At 53.0% G+C, this 17,578-nt stretch overlaps 2 protein-coding genes across 2 annotated transcripts in view; both read right to left on the bottom strand.

The window, feature by feature from the left end:
- The window catches only part of AJM1 (apical junction component 1 homolog), a 28,259-nt gene extending 19,367 nt beyond the window's left edge, over positions 1-8,892 (bottom strand). Inside the window, exon 1 of the mRNA XM_032976326.2 lies at positions 8,574-8,892. The gene's annotated coding sequence lies outside the window, so the exon portion shown is untranslated. The remainder of the gene's footprint in view (positions 1-8,573) is intronic.
- A 3,810-nt stretch (positions 8,893-12,702) lies between these two features.
- LOC116955432 (phosphatidylserine lipase ABHD16A) overlaps positions 12,703-17,578 on the bottom strand; it is a 71,880-nt gene continuing 67,004 nt past the window's right edge. Inside the window, exons 18-20 of the mRNA XM_032976508.2 lie at positions 17,220-17,318; positions 16,359-16,405; positions 12,703-14,514 (exon numbers count right to left, since the gene is read on the bottom strand). Coding sequence (XP_032832399.2) covers positions 14,431-14,514; positions 16,359-16,405; positions 17,220-17,318 — 230 coding nt within the window. The 3' untranslated portion in view covers positions 12,703-14,430. The remainder of the gene's footprint in view (positions 14,515-16,358; positions 16,406-17,219; positions 17,319-17,578) is intronic.

Below are 17,578 nucleotides of genomic sequence, written 5' to 3'. Positions count from 1 at the left end.
ATATTTGTGGGGGACTCATGCAAAACATTGGGAAGGATAACAACAGATGGGAACGCGTAATTAATCTGCTAGAATTTGCTTCAAAACATGACAGTCGTATGTAATACTCCGTTCAAACAAAAACACTGCAAAAAATGCACATGGAGAGCACCGGATCTGGTAATGATCGACAGACGCTGGAAAAGATCAGTTCGACTGTGCAGAACATACCGAGGAGCTGATGCGTCATCGGACCACAGCTTGGTACGATGCAACCCGCGACTAAAACTAAAACGTAATATCCAGAACGCAACATGAAAAGGGGAGCATAGAGGCACTCGAGAACGAGCAGACATGAAGTGGAAATATGACGAGGAAATTTCTAGTAGAATCATGGGGGAGGGGCAAAAATAGAACACCTAAGCATACAGCAAAGAATCAGTGGTACTGAAGAAGGTAGTGCAGCAAGCAATAAAAGCAGCAATACCCTTTGGAGTAGAACAGGAAGAGAGAAAAATAAGGCTAAAGATAAGGGAATTGGATGAGATGGCGACTAAGTACAAAAAGCTAAACAATGAGGTAAGGACATCGACAAGAAGCAATGTAGTGACATTGACCAGCAATGTAGTGACATTGCAATGTAGCGACATTGCAATGTAGCGACATTGCAATGTAGCGACATTGCAATGTAGCGACATTAAATAGCAATGTCGACATTGCAATGTAGCGACATTGAATAACAATGTAGCGACATTGCAATGTAGCGACATTGCAATGTCGCGACATTGCAATGTAGCGACATTAAATAGCAATGTCGACATTGCAATGTAGCGACACTGCAATGTAGCGACACTGCAATGTAGCGACACTGCAATGTAGCGACACTGCAATGTAGCGACACTGCAATGTAGCGACACTGCAATGTAGCGACACTGCAATGTAGCGACACTGCAATGTCGCGACACTGCAATGTAGCGACACTGCAATGTAGCGACACTGCATAGCACACACACGCGCGCGTACACACACACACACACGTGTGTACTGATGGCTTTAATCTAAGTTGTCTAGTGGTTGTTGTTGTTTAACTTGCATCCCACTGGGGCGGGGTGAAAGGGGGGGGGGGGATGAAAGGGGGTGTGTGGGAGGGGGAGTAAAAGGGGGGGTGAAAGGGGGGGGTTTGAGAGGGGTGGGTGAGAGGGGGGGTGAAAGGCGGGGTGAGAGGGGGGGTGAAAGGGGGGGCATGAAAGGGGGGGGATGAAAGGGGGGATGAAAGGGGGGAGATGAAAGGGGGGGATGAAAGGGGGGGGGTGAAAGGGGGGGGATGAAGGGGGGGCATGAAAGGGGGGGGATGAAAGGGGGGGGATGAAAGGGGGGGATGAAAGGGGGGGTGAAAGGGGGGATGAAAGGGGGTGTATGGAAAGGGGGGGTGAAAGGGGGGGTGTGGAAGGGGGAGTGAAAGAGGGGGGGGGTGAAAGGGGGAGGGGGGTGAAAGGGGGGGTGGGGGAGGAGTGTGAAAGAGGGGGTGTGGATGGGGGAGGTGAAAGGGGGGGTGTGGAAGGGGGGGGTGAAAGAGCGGGTGAAAGGGGGGGTGAAAGGGGGGGGGTGAGAGGGGGGTGAGAGGGGGGGTGAGAGGGGGGATGAAAGGGGGGGATGAAAAGGGGGGTGAAAGGGGGGGGGAGGATGAAAGGGGTGTGCGGAAGGGGGGGTGTGAAAGGGGGGGTGAAAGGGGGGGTGAAAGTCGGGGGCGGGGGTGAAAGGGGGGGTGAAAGGGGGGGCGGGGAGAGTGAAAGGGGGGGTGAAAGGGGGTGTGTGGAAAGGAGGTGTGGAAGAAAGGAGGTGTGGAAGGGGGGGTATGGAAGAGGGGGTGAAAGGGGGGGGTGTGGAAGGGGGGTGGAAGGGGGAGTGAAAGGGGGTGGGGGTGAAAGGGGGTGGGTGAAAGGGGGGTGAAGGGGGGTGAAAGGGGGGGTGAAAGGGGTGGGGGTGAAAGGGGAGGGGGGTGAAAGGGGGAGGGGGTGAAAGGGGGGTGAAAGGGGGTGGGGGCGAAAGGGGGTGGGTGAAAGGGGGGGTGAAGGGGGGGGTGAAAGGGGGGGTGAAAGGGGGGGTGAAAGGGGGGGTGAAGGGGGGGTGAAAGGGGGGGTGAAAGGGGGAGGATGAAAGGGGGAGGGGGGTGAAAGGGGGTGGTGAAAGGGGGGGTGAAGGGGGGGGTGAAAGGGGGGGTGAAAGGGGGGGAGAGGGGGGTGAGAGGGGGGTGAGAGGGGGGGTGAAAGGGGGGGATGAAAGGGGGGGTGAAAGGGGGGGAGGATGAAAGGGGTGTGCGGAAGGGGGGTGTGAAAGGGGGGGTTGAAAGGGGATGTGGAAGGGGGGGTGAAGGGGGGGGGGGTGGAAGGGGGGTGGAAGGGGGAGTGAAAGGGGGAGGTGAAAGGGGGTGGGGGTGAAAGGGGGTGGGTGAAAGGGGGGGTGAAGGGGGGGTGAAAGGGGAGGGGGGTGAAAGGGGGTGAAAGGGGGTGGGTGAAAGGGGGAGGATGAAAGGGGGGGGGGTGAAAGGGGGGTGAAAGGGGTGGGGTGAAAGGGGGGTGAAAGGGGGGGTGAAAGGGGGGTGAAAGGGGTGGGTGAAAGGGGGAGGATGAAAGGGGGTGGGTGAAAGGGGGGGTGAAAGGGGGGGTGAAAGGGGGTGGGGGGTGAAAGGAGGTGTGAAGGGGGGGGGGCGTAGAAGAAACTAAACTTTTACCTGGTAAGGCCCACGCTGGGCTGTTTTGCTCTTTTTCAAAAGCCACCTGGCTTTCACAAATGATAGCACAACGAAGTGGCCTATCGTCGTCATGTGGATATGTATAGCAGGAGCCAAGTGCTCGAAACGCGTCAAGTCGATTGTAAACGTGGAGGGAAAACCACGCGACCACGGGGAGAGAGAGACACGCAAACTCCAATATACAGCAGCAGGCGTCAGGGTCCACCCTCCTGCATACCAGGCGAGGTAGTTGACATCTCCCAGCCACTACGGCGCCCTCCACACCGAACGAGCAACATTTCTCGGGAACGCAAAATGACAAATCGTGAACACGTTTTCCGATCAACGAAATCTCCGCATTAACGACAGAGAACACACAACCACCATTCTCTTTCTCTCTATAGAACAGGGGGAAAGAACATCCAGACTGAACACTCTCACTCACCCACTCACTCACTCAGCCAATCGCTCTGTAGACCAGGAGGAGAACATACAGACTCCAATAACAATCGTCATTCGCCACTAAGTGGCAGTGACGTCACCACAGCGCGTGTGCCAGCCCAGGTGCACTTCAAGGCCACGTGAAGTGTCGAAAGCTTGCTGGCAGGTCACGGGACAGACCCAGGTGCCATGGGTTGACTGAGATGACTTGCAGATGAACCACCTGTGCCCCCTACTGTGCCAATTTACTGTGCTTTAGCCACCGGGCACTTCGCTTATTATTGTGAACGTCGCTCCTCCGCCTTCCGTTGTTGTTGGAGGGCGACTGCCGCCAACTGCCCAGTAGCATCCTTCACGAGCCTTCTCCGCAGAGGCCGATCTTGACACCGATGGTACCAGTCGTCGGAAAATACACTCAGCTCCACATCCTCCTGTACCACATCATTCCACCTATTCTCTAGCCCATGCCGTGCCCGTTTAGTCCCCTTTATCCAGCCGAACAAAAGCTGTCTGGGCATGCGATCGCTTGACATGCAGTCTCCATGACCCAGCCAATGCAGTCTTGCCTGCCAGAGGAGCTCACCGATGGGACTTTGTCAGGCTTTCAAGGATGCGAGCTCCTCACACAAACCAGCCTGGATAAACCCAGGATGGATTGTAGGCAGGCCAGCATGATATGTTTATAAAAGCCTAGGATGTTCCATTAGGGGGGGTCCACGTTCACAAGCAGAGAGAAGGGAGGGCATGATTGTGGCCGAGAAGACCCCAAGTTTCGTGTGGAGTGACAGGCCAGGTAGCTTCCACACAGCGTTAAGCGGCTGATGAAAAGATATTGCCGCTCGACTGATTCAGTGAGAACTCTGCTGTCAAACTGGAGCTGATCATAAGCACACTGCCCAGGTATGGAAACCTCTCCACTGCCTCCACAACTGTACCACTAATGGGGAGTTGAGGGGGTGGAGTGTTTGATAACACAAAATACCCAGGCAGGTGCTTAGTTTTGGAGGGACTGATGGTTAGGCCCTACCTATTAGTAGCACACTCCAGGTCAAGCAGAAATGCCTCCAACTCCTGCTCTGAATGAGCAGCAATCACCAGATCATCAGCATACTTAACATGGTTAACCAAGAGGGAGCCATCCCTCGACCGCACCCGGGCATCGATCAGTCTCCCATTGTATCTGTACCAGATGGAGATTTGTCCGGTACAACCAAGAAATACTTCTGGAACTACGTGGTTGAAAAAAATATGTTAAATAATGTATGTGCCACACATTTACTCACCCACTTTATAGAACAGAGTACAGACTCCACACACTCACTCTGCAGAAGAGACAGAGAACATACAGACTCCACACACTCACTCTGTAGAACAGGGGGAGAACATATAGACTCCACACACTCACTCTGCAGAACAGGGTGGGACATACAGACTCCACTCACTCACTCTGTAGAATAGGGGAGAACATACAGACTCCACTCACTCACTGTGTAGAACAGGCAGAGAACATACAGACTCCATTCACTCACTCTGCAGAACAGGGGGAGAACATATAGACTCCACACACTCACTCTGCAGAACAGGGTGGGACATACAGACTCCACTCACTTACTCTGTAGAATAGGGGGAGAACATACAGATTCAACTCACTCACTGTGTAGAACAGGCAGAGAACATACAGACTCCACTCACTCACTCTGCAGAACAGGGGGAGAACATACAGGCTCCACACACTCACTCTGTAGAACAGGCAGAGAACAGACTCCACTCACTCTGTAGAACAGGGTGGGACATACAGACTCCACACACTCACTCTGCAGAACAGGGTGGGACATACAGACTCCACACACTCACTCTGCAGAACAGACAGAGAACATACAGACTCCACTCACTCACTCTGCAGAACAGACAGAGAACATACAGACTCCACACACTCACTCTGCAGAACAGACAAAGAACATAGAGACTCCACTCACTCACTCTGCAGAACAGACAGAGAACATACAGACTCCACTCACTCACTCTGCAGAACAGACAGAGAACATACAGACTCCACACACTCACTCTGTAGAACAGACAGAGAACATACAGACTCCACACACTCACTCTGCAGAACAGGGGGAGAACATACAGACTCCACTCACTCACTCTGCAGAACAGACAGATAACATACAGACTCCACACACTCACTCTGCAGAACAGACAAAGAACATACAGACTCCACTCACTCACTCTGTAGAACAGACAGAGAACATACAGACTCCACACACTCACTCTGTAGAACAGGGGGAGAACATACAGACTCCACTCACTCACTCTGCAGAACAGGGGGAGAACATACAGACTCCACACACTCACTCTGCAGAACAGACAAAGAACATACAGACTGCACACACTCACTCTGCAGAACAGACAGAGAACATACAGACTCCACACACTCACTGCAGGACAGAGAACATACAAACTCCACACACTCACTCTGCAGAACAGACAGAAAACATACAGACTCCACACACTCACTCTTTAGAACAGGGGGAGAAAATACAGACTCCAAACACTCACTCTGCAGAACAGACAGAGAACATACAGATTCCACGCACTCACTCTCTAGAACAGGGGGAGAACATACAGACTCCACACACTCACTCTGCAGAACAGACAGAGAACATACAGACTCCACACACTCACTGCAGAACAGACAGAGAACATACAAACTCCACACACTCACTCTGTAGAACAGACAGAGAACATACATACTCCACTCACTCATTCTGTAGAACAGGGGGAGAACATACAGACTCCACTCACTCACTCTGTAGAACAGACAGAGAACATACAGACTCCACACACTCACTCTGTAGAATAGAGGGAGAACATACAGACTCCACACACTCACTGCAGAACAGACAGAGAACATACAAACTCCACACACTCACTCTGTAGAACAGACAGAGAACATAGAGACTCCACACACTCACTCTGTAGAACAGACAGAGAACATACAGACTCCACTCCCTCACTCTGCAGAACAGGGGGAGAACATACAGACTCCACACACTCACTCTGTAGAACAGGGGGAGAACATACAGACTCCACTTACTCACTCTGCAGAACAGTGGGAGAACATACAGACTCCACAGACTCACTCTGTAGAACAGACAGAGAACATACAGACTCCACACACTCACTCTGTAGAACAGGGGGAGTACATACAGACTCCACACACTCACTCTGTAGAACAGACAGAGAACATACAGACTCCACACACTCACTCTACAGAACAGAGTGGGACATACAGACTCCACACACTCACTCTGTAGAACAGGGGGATAACATACAGACTCCACACACTCTGCAGAACAGACAGAGAACATACAGACTCCACACACTCACTCTGCAGAACAGACAGAGAACATACAGACTCCACTCACTCACTCTGTAGAACAGGGGGAGATCATACAGACTCCACTCACTCACTCTGTAGAACAGACAGAGAACATACAGACTCCACTCCCTCACTCTGCAGAACAGACAGAGAACATACAGACTCCACACACTCACTCTGTAGAACAGGGGGAGAACATACAGGCTCCACACACTCACTCTAGAACAGGGGGAGAACAAACAGACTCCACTCACTCTGCAGAACAGGGGGAGAACATACAGACTCCACTCACTCACACTCTGTAGAACAGGCAGAGAACAACCAGACTCCACTCACTCTGCAGAACAGGGTGGGACATATAGACTCCACTCACTCACTCTGCATAACAGGGTGGGACATACAGACTCCACTCACTCACTCTGCAGAACAGGGGGAGAACATACAGACTCCACACACTCACTCTGTAGAACAGGCAGAGTCATACATACACCACACACTCACACACTCACTCACCCAATTTGCAGAACCAAACTCCTCACAGAGTGAAGGCGGCCGAGTCGGGAATCGAACCCAGGCTGTCACTAGGGTGCCCACCCTGCTGCCCAAGCTGATCAATGACATCTAGGAAGTTATACTTTGTTTTATTATTGTTTTGTCAGGTAAGGCCCAAATGCTACGTAGCTCCTTTTCAGAAGCCACCTGGCCACAAATGATCGTTCAACGAAGCGGCGCGTCACCATCACCTGGGGATTTATAGCGGCAGCCACTCACACGGGCGCGTTGTGTACCCACACACTCACGCGTTGTGTACCCACACACACACGTTGTGTACCCACACACTCACACACGATGTGTACCCACACACTCACACACGATGTGTACCCACACACACACGGGCGCGTTGTGTACCCACACACACACGGGCACGTTGTGTAACCCACACACACGCGTTGTGTACCCCACACACACGCGTTGTGTACCCACACACACACACACGGGCGCGTTGTGTACCCACACACACACACACGGGCGCGTTGTGTACCCACACACACACACACGGGCGCGTTGTGTACCCACACACGGGCGCGTTGTGTACCTACTCACACACACGTTGTGTACCCACTCACACACACGTTATGTACCTACTCACACACACGTTGTGTACCTACTCACACACACGTTGTGTACCTACTCACACACACGTTGTGTACCTACTCACACACACGTTGTGTACCCACTCACACACACGTTGTGTACCCACTCACACACACGTTGTGTACCCACTCACACACACGTTGTGTACCCACTCACACACACGTTGTGTACCCACTCACACACACGTTGTGTACCCACTCACACACGTTGTGTACCCACTCACACACGCGTTGTGTACTCACACAACGCGTGTGCGTCAATGCGCTTGTGGGTGTGGGGAGCGGTGGGGCTGCGGTTAGCGCTCCGCTGCGCTCCGAACCCATCGACCCCGAGTTGGATTCCCCAGCGACCGTTGACGGCGAATATTTGAACCGGTCCTGGGCTTCACCTAGGTCGACTCGGCCTTAAATAAGTCCCTGCTGCGATAGGCATCAGAAAGACAAAGGTGGCCCGGCATGGTGGTGGCCTTCTTAGGTGCTCGCTGACAGCACTTGCACCACAGCGGCCTGGTGAGAGGCTACACACGGGCAGTCTTCATCGGCATGAGCGCCCAACGCTCCGAACCCGGCGCAACCCGAGTTGGACTCCCGCTCGCCGTGCCACCACCATCGCCACGTGACGATTATCACCTGAACCGTTCCTGGGGCATCCATCCTAGGTCGACTTGGCCCTAAAATGAATGCCTGATGCGATGCGTTAAAACATCGTCACTGGGGGGGGGGGGTGGGGGGGGAGACAAAGGCGGCCGGGCGTGGTGCTAGCCCACCCCCTCGTGTACTACGGTGCCGGCCTTCATAGGCGCTCCTCGCTAACAGCACTTGCCCCAACAGTCTGTCAAGGCTACACGGGTGTGTGGGATCTTTGTCTTTGCGTAGCGCTCACCTCGCAGCCCTTGCGTGAGCCCAACTCCGCTCTGACCCCGACAGGGGCGAGATCCACCGCCTGTGCCGATGCCGACTGACGAGACGGCGACGTTCAAAGAGGTGATGACGGTGTGGAATTAGATGGTGGCGACGAAGCTGGTGGTGCAATGCTCCTGTTGAATCGACGGTGGCGATGATGGTGGGGATGATGGTGGTGCCGATGCGATGACGACGGTGGTGATGGTGACGATGATGGTGACGATGGTGATGATGGTGCCGACAATGCGCACTGCGGCGGAGGTGGTGATGGTGGTGGTGATGGGCTCGGCCTCCTGCACACGCGCCTCTGCACCATCCCTCCTCGCGCCCCCTCCCTCTCCCGCTCACAGGTACACCCCCCCACAGAGAGCCGCTTCTCCCATCACCCCATCGCCCCCCTTTCCCCCTCCCAACCTTTATCTCTCTACACCCCATCAAACTCCCCATCTTCCCCCTCCCTATCTCCCTCCCCCCCCTATCTCCCTCCTCCCTCATCTCCCTCCTCCCTCATCTCCCTCCCCCTCATCTCCCTCCCCCCCTATCTCCCTCCCCCCCCTATCTCCCTCCCCCCCTATCTCCCTCCCCCCAACTCCCTGCCCCCCTTATCTCCCTCCCCCATCAACCTCCCCCCCCTATCTCCCTCCCACCCTCTCTCCCTCCCACCATCTACCCCCCACCCTCTCTCCCTCCCACCATCTACCCCCCACCCTCTCTCCCTCCCCGCTCCCATTAAACCCTCTGCGCCATCCACCGCCCTCCTCTCCCCCTGCCAACGTTCTGCCGCAATCGGTTACCGGTTCCCAGACTCTCCTGACTCCCGGAACCGGTAACCAATTGCGAGAGGCGGTTACCAGTTTGGCGACCCCATCCACTCCACCCGTGAGTGGTGGGCACGACGCGGCAGACGACGCCGCCTCCTTTATTGTCAAGTCGCCCCCCCCCTCCCCCCCGTGGAGCCCGCCACGCGAAGTGCTTTATAGCTCATCGGATTTCTCCGGTATAGATATTCTAATGATTTCGAGGTAGCGTTTAAGGGAGCAGCATCTACGAAGCCCGGGCCGCCTTTGTCCCTCCCCCGGCCGGTGGTGATGTTTACTGCACACACCGCACCAGGTACTCGTTTGGAAGGCTCATCGTCAACTTGTGGTTGGTGCTGGCCGCGAGGGGGAATCAAACTCGGGCCGACCGGGCTTGTCACGGGGGCAGCGGAGTGCAGACCGCTGCACCACCGCTCCCCACAGAGAGATACACAAAGATCCCCCGTACAACCTTAACATACTGTATGGGGCAAGTGCTGTTAGCGAGTAGCAGCACCTATGAAGGCCGGAACGGCACACGAGGGGGTGGGTGGCCAGCACCACGCCCGGCCGCCTTTGTCTTCCCAATAGTAATGTTTTTACACACCGCACGAGGTACTCAGTTGAGGCTGAGTCTACCTAGGGGAGCCTCAGGACCGGTTCAGATAATCGCCACTGATGTTGACCGTGAGCGCAGCGCGCTAACTGCCGCACCACCACTCCCCACCACCATCACTCACAGGCAAAGGAAATTCTAAAGGGGATAGGGCGGCCCTGTAGAGACTGGCGAAGATTTGGCCTACTCTTCCTACGCTGGTCGAACGTCTTGCATGGAGGGTGGGAATACCAACTTGACCCCAAGCCGGCCAGGTACGTGAACACACGCGTTTGCTGCGCTGGTGCCCCCTCCTCCCCTCCCCAGTGCTGCTACCCTGGTCGGGTTTTGGAGCTGAGTTGGGCTCACACAAAGCGCTGGGGAGAGCTGGAGATGGGGTTTGGGGTTATGGCTGCGCATGGCCACTACTCCATAATAATCACCGCCACAACTACCACCATCGCCGCCAAAGACAAAGGTCCCCCGTATAGCCTCATACTGTTAGGGCAAGTCCGTCTCTATGGGGCCGTCCATAAATGACGTCACGCACCTGGGGGGGGGGTCAGACATTTGTGACGATGTGTGACGAGGGGGGGGGGGGTTTGAGAAATGTGACGTCACATCAAAACGCGCAACTTTAAATAAATATAGAATTCTTATAACACTACATTTTTTTTTATTAATTTTCATTAGCTATTTGATTATTTACATTTACTAAGGTCACCTTTTGTTTATTCCATGAAGGAGCATTTTGCTTCTCCATGGGAGAATGGAGAAGCATAAATTTTGAAAATTCGTTTAATGATTGTTATTAAACATTTTGAGTCTAATGATTCTACCAGGGTTTTCATTCTGTGCAATGACTCTGTTATAATTGTACTCTCCATTTTGCTTCGTTCTACTACAAAGTTTCAGGTATTTTTTATAGTTATAATTACTTTAAATATTTTATAATTATAAGATAATTTCAATATAATATTCTGAACATCTGCAGTTTTAGTTAGACGTTGAATATTTTCAAGTGAATTTTATGCTAAATTTAAGCTTTCCAACGCCTCCTTTTTAATAAATGTTTTCCCCTACGACATCTGAGTGCAGCGCCACATTAAATACGCACTACAATGACAATAGTTTAAAGCGATTTGAAACATGCTTTATTTTCAAAATGGGAATGTTTTTTTTTGGGGGGGGGCAGAGCTTTGTGACGTCATATTTGAGGGGGGGGTCTGACGTTTTGTGACGCCGTGTGACGAGAGAGGATGGGGGGGGTCAAAAATCGTTCAAAATCGCGTGATGTCATTTATGGACGGCCCCGATGCGGTATAAACTCAGGGTCAGGATTCGAACCCGTACTTACGCTGCTGTCTGTGCGAGACCACGAGTGACCCCACTGGGCGCTGTCTCCTCCAGAGTGAAAACAAATGATAGCGAAAGCAGCCCCCCCCCCGTCCCCCGTTCTATCCGGCACTTTTACCATCCGGAAAGTTTCTATTAACCGGCATCGGTCCCCATAGACAAATCTTAGGGCGCCACGGCGGCGAGGAGATGTCTTGCCTACCGGAGGAGCTCGCCATTAGAATGGTGGCGAGACGTTAGGGGCCGTCCATAAATGACGTCACGCGATTTTGGACGATTTTTGACACCCCCCTCAAATATGACGTCACAAAGCTCTGCCCCCCCCCCCCAACAAATATAAAAACATGCTTCAAATTGCTTTAAACTATTGTCATTGTAGTTCGTATTTAATGTGGCGCTGCACTCTGATGTTGTAAGAGAAAACATTTATTAAAAAGTCTATTTAATTAAGTAGAACGTTTTTATATTTATTTATAAAGTTGCGCATTTTTGTGACGTCACATTTCTCAACCCCACCACCCCTCGTCACAAATGTCTGACCCCCCCAGGTGCGTGACGTCATTTATGGACGACCCCTTAACGCTCCCGCCTGGAATACAAAAGGTGGTGTGGGTTCGATCCCGAGCCCGTTGTATTTTCAGAGTTTTGCGTCTCTCCCCGTGGTCGCGTGAATTTTTCTCCGGATCCGTTTTTCCCTGCACATTTAAAAGCGTGTGTTTAGATTATTTAGCTGCTATAAATGTCCACATGATGATAAGCCACTTCGTTGAGCTATTATCATTTGTAGCCAGGTCGCTTCTGGTAAATAACTACATAGCTAAGTTGGCTTTACCTGGTAAAATGAAAAATATAATTTGTTTTAGACAAATCTGAGACGAATCTTCCTTCATCCGTATCCGGAAAAAAATAATTCCCGAAAGCTATCGGGCATCTTGCGGTGCGTGCGCTTCACGTCAGATCCGTTTTGCCAGGGAGCTGTTTGCTCACGGCAGTCTGTACGCAACTACTTCTGATTAGCAACGATTGTCTACGTACGGTGCGAGAGATGTTCAACATACACTACACTACATTGAAAACTAAAGTTCAACATACATACACTACACATTATGCTACTAGCTACACTATAAGCGACTAAATTGAAAACTAATTTATTTAGAACTGGTTGTTGTGTTTAGTTTGTTGTTCTTCCCCGCACCTCCGATAAGCAACGGTTGGCTACGTACGGTGCGAGAGAAGTTCAACATACACACAGTAGAGTACGACTCCATCCTGTATACTCGAAACGGTCCCAATTAACTCAGTATGGCTAGTCAGTACCTGATGTAAAAAATATATATAATTTGTCACAGTTACAGAAAAAATGTAGGCTTAAGTTTATTTCTTGAAAAGGTGTATTGTATGTACTTGGACAATTTTCTGAATCATAAGTATGTATATAGATAACTGTAAGATAACCGGCATACTTAATGAACCAGCAAACCCTCCATTGGATGCCGGAGATTTTTGCTGCGATAGTATAATTTGAACATTTGATTCTTGCAATGATCCGTTACCCAAAATGCACCACGTGAGAATGTAAAACAGGAAGTCGCGGGGAAGTCGGCAGCCGAGCAGTTGTCCCCTCGAGAGTTCCCAGGGCCTGGGTTCCACTCCGGGTTTTATCTCCAACCCACAGAGAGACCCCATCAGAGTATCGAGACGGGCAACAATGGCTGTACATTCTACAAACTACACGAGGGTCGCCCCTCGATCTACCAACGAACGTTCCCGCCTCGCGACATTGTGCGTTAACACAATTGACAAATAAATTATTAATGGAAAACACGAAAAGATTATTATTTTTCCCCGTTCACGTGGAATTTCACTTTGGGCACGTTGCAATGGAGACCGATGTAATGTGTTAAACTTCTTACGCACACAACGCGGTGGTGGTGGTAGTTGTGGTGGTGATTGTGGTGGTGTTTGGTGATGGTGATTGTAGTAGTGGTAGCTGTTGTGGTGTTTGTTGATGGTGGTAGCTGTTGTGGTGTTTATTGGTGATGGTGGTGATGGTATTGCTTGTAGTGGTGGTAGCTGTTGTGGTGTTTAGTGATGGTTATTTGGTGGTGGTGTTTCGTGGTGGTGGTGGTGATGGTGTGGGGAGCCGTGGCACAGTGGTTAGTGCGTTGCGCTATGAACCCGACAGTTTGATTCCTGCTCACGGCCTCCCAACCTGATGACCTCCAAAACCAGTACCTGATGCGGTGTTTAGTAAACTATGGAGATAAAAGGCGGTCGGGCGTGGTGCTGGCCACCCACCCCATCGTGTGCCGTGCTGGCCTTCATAGGCGCTGCTACTCGCTTACAGCACTTTCTCCAACAGTCTTGTTCAGGCGACACAGAGGACCTTTGTCTTTTGGTGGCTATGGTGGTAGTTGTGTTGTTGTTGGCGGAGGTGGCAGTTGTAGTTACAGGGGATGGTGATCATGCACAGCCATAACTCCTAACCATATCTCCAACCTCAATCACAACCCCAAAGGTCAAGGCGTACCTCGGATGCTATCCCGAACCCCATCACATCAACAGGTCTGTACGTAAAGCAAAGCCCCTAGACCTACCCTCGATCCCTAGGCCTATCTCCAACGCTGTCCATAGCAATACCCCGATCCCGAATGCTGACACAACTTATATTCTTCACACGAATGCGTATCCCTAACCCTTGCCTCTGATCCTACATCTTGAAAATCAAATGCAAAACCCCATCTTCAACCCACGCCCGATGCCTAGCATTAGCCGTGTGTCCAACCCAATCACCTTTGCCCAGTCCCTATCCCCCTCACTCTCTACCCCTAACCCTATCCCCCTCACTCTCTACCCCTAACCCCATCCCCAAAACCCCTCACTCTGCCCCTACTCTTATCCCCTAATCCCTTCACTCTAACCCTATCCCCTAACCCCGACTCATCAGCAGTAGTCACGGGCTGCTGCTCGTCTTGTGTCCGGGCGGACGGGAGCAGCGATGGCGCTGGAATCTCAAACGCCAATGACAGGGCAGGGGCAGAGGAGGGCAGCTGGGACGGGGGCAGTTGGGGTGATGAGGGGCAGCAGGCTCAGGGAACCCAGGGTAACGTGAATTCGCTGGCGGGTAGCGGAGAGCAGTGCGTCATCTCCACGTTCTTCATGTACTTACGAGCCTGCACGCACGCACACACACACACACACAAACGACACATACACAGATACACAACTCATACAACACACATGACACATATAACACAGACTCACACGACACACACATACAACACACACACACACAAGCGACACACACGACACGTACACGACACACACAACAAAGATCCCCCCCATGTAGCCATTAACAGACTTGTTGGGGCAAAGTGTTGCGAGCGAGTAGCAGGGCCTATGAAGGCCGGCACTGGCACACGAGGGGAATGGGTGGCCAGCACCCACGCCCAGCAGCCTTTGTCTCCCCAGTGACGATGTTTTACTACACACCGCACCAGGTACTCATTTGAGGCTGAGTCGACCTTGGGGAGGCCAAGGAACGGTTCAGATAATAATCTTCGCCGGGGTTGGTCGTAAGTGGGAATCGAACTTTGGTTGCCGGATTCGTAGCATGCTACCGCCCCTACAGGTGTACAAAGACAAAGATCCCCCGTACAGCCTTTACCGACTGTTAGGGCGAGTGTTTTTAGTGAGCACCTATGAAGGCTGCCACATGAGGGGGTGGGGGGTGGCCAGCACCACACCGTAATCGGAGGTGCTGGGGGAAGAACAACAAACTAAAGACAACAAAAAGCAGTTCTAAAGAAATTAGTTTTCAATCTCGATTAGTTAAAAGCGCATAGCTCCCAGTGGCTTCCTAATATCGGAAGGAAGAGCATTCCAGACGGCCGCAGAAGCGCATCTGAAAGCGCGCGATGTGGTGACCGTGTTTGTTCGGTGGCTAGCCAAAAGTCGCTGCTTCGAGGACGGCTGACGTTCGAGTAATGGTTTAAGTTCCTTGACGATATCAGCAAGGTGTTGCGGCTCATTGTGGCAAACACTTTGTGTGTAATGAGTGCAACCTTATAAAGTATTCGCTCGGTAACCAGAAGCCAACGTAGCTTGTCGAGCACCAGAGAGACATGGTCATATCTCACATATCGCGGGTCCCGTGCATGCCTTGTGTGCTTTGTGTATGCTGTGTGCATGTACCCCACTTGCGGTGTGCGTGCGTGCTGTGTGCGTGTGCCCCGCGTGCGTATGCTGTGTGTCCCGTGTGCCCCACGTGCTGTGTGTTTGCCTCGCGTGCTGTGTGTGCATACTATGTGCGTGTGCCCCGCGTGCTGTCGGCGTGCTGTGTGTGTTGTGCGTGCTGTGTGCGTGTGCCCCACGTGCTGTGTGTATGTGCGTGATGTGTGCATTTGCCCCCACGTGCTGTATGCATGCTGTGTGCTTGCGCATTCCATGCTGTGTGCTGTTTGTGTGCTGTGCGTGCTGTGTGTGTGCTGTGTGCATGCTGTGTGTGTGCTGTGTGCACGCTGTGTGCATATGCTCCGCTTGCGGCGTGTGTGGCCAGCGTGCTGTGCTGTGTGTGTGTACCCCAAGTGGTGTGTGTGTACCCCGCATGCGTTCCCTGTGAGTACATGTGCCCCATGTGCTGGCGCGCTGTGTGTGTCTCACGTGCTGTGTACGTGCTGTGTACGTGCTGTGTATGTGTGTGCTGTGTGCGTGCTGTGTTCGTGTGCCCCGCATGCATTGTGCTGTGTGTATGTGCGTGATGTGTGGGTGCTGTGTGGGTGCTGTGTGCGTGCTGTGTCCGTGTGCGTGCTGTGTGTATGCACGTGCTGTGTGCGTGTGCCCCACGTGCTGTGTGCGTGCTGTGTGCATGCTGCGTGCGTGCATTCTGTGTTGCGTGCTATCTGCATGCTGTGTGTGTGCCCTGTGTATGTGCATGCTGTGTGCGTGTACCCCACGTGCTGTGTGCGTGCTGTCTGCATGCTGTGTGTGTGTGTGTGTGCCCCGTGCGCCCTCTCACCAGGTACATGACCAGCTGCGTCTTCTGCCGTTCCGACAGCTCCTCCCCTGTGGCACAGACACACAGCACGGTCACGGGGGAGGCGGCCAGAGCCTCACGGGACCCCCGAGACCCCCGAGACCCCCGAGACCCCCGGCACCCTGAGACCCCAAGACCCCGAGGACTCGCCGGGCGGTGGCGGCGGCACGCTCACCGCTCGTTGCAAGGGGGTTCGCAGTTAAATTCCGGCAGGCCGTCCCGGTTATTACCATCATCAGCGTCATGATCACGATTCACGGGCAGGTAGCCCCGTAGTAGTAGGTGGTGTCCACTGCACATTTCGTCACTAGTTGTTTCCCACTTTCCTCTCTCTGTCTTGTGCTCAAGCAGTGGCCCCCCATCTCGAATGATGTCGTTGTCGTCAGGCCATTCAGCGGTGCGGTGGCGGAAACGTGAATTACGATTCTCCCTGTCATCCGCTTCGTGGTGAACGTTACACATCCTGTGATGTAGTTTGGAAAGAGGAGCGTTGCCACTCTTGTTCGCGTGCCCGCCGGCGTCACGGGTTGAAATTGGCCAAATTTTATTGATCGCCCACAAGTGTGGGGGAGCGGTGGCGTAGCGGTTAGCGCCCTGGTGCTGACTTCGAGTTCCATTCCCCGCCCGCAGAAAAAACATCGATGGCGAACAGTTGAGCAGGTCCTGGGCCTTCTATAGGACTAGGGAGACAAAGGCGGCCGGGCTGTGGCGCTGGCCACCCACCCCCCCGTGTGCCGTTCCGACCTTCATAGGTGCTGCTACTCGCTAACAGCACTTTCCCCAACAGTCTGTTAAGGCTACGCGGGGGGGATATCTTTGTCTGTGTGTGTGTGCAGGAGTTACCGATGGACCAGGGGTAGCCGGCAGGATGATCGTGGGCGTAGGACTTGAGAAGCGACGCGCACCACTCCTCATCCACGCGGTGTGCACTGTAGACAGTCACTGACAGAGACAAAGACCCCCTGTATAGCCTCAGGAGACTGTGTGGGCAAGTGCTATTAGCGAGTAGCAGCACCTATGAAGGTCGGCAAAATACACAAAGGGGGTGGGTGGCCAGCACCATGCCCGGCCGCCTTCGTCTCCCCAGTGGCGATGTTTACTACACACCACAGCAGGTATTTATTTGAGGCTGAGTTGACCCAGGGGAGGCCCAGCACCGGTTCACAGAAAATCGTCACCGGTGTTCGTGTTGGTGTTGGCCA

Source organism: Petromyzon marinus, chromosome 59 (assembly GCF_048934315.1).
Source record: "Petromyzon marinus isolate PM22_M1 ecotype Great Lakes invasive population chromosome 59, UKy_Petmar_22M1.pri1.0, whole genome shotgun sequence".
NCBI classification, from domain to species: domain Eukaryota; kingdom Metazoa; phylum Chordata; class Hyperoartia; order Petromyzontiformes; family Petromyzontidae; genus Petromyzon; species Petromyzon marinus.
The sequence above is the reverse complement of the archived record's forward strand: the minus strand, read 5'-3'. Positions and strand labels throughout refer to the sequence as shown.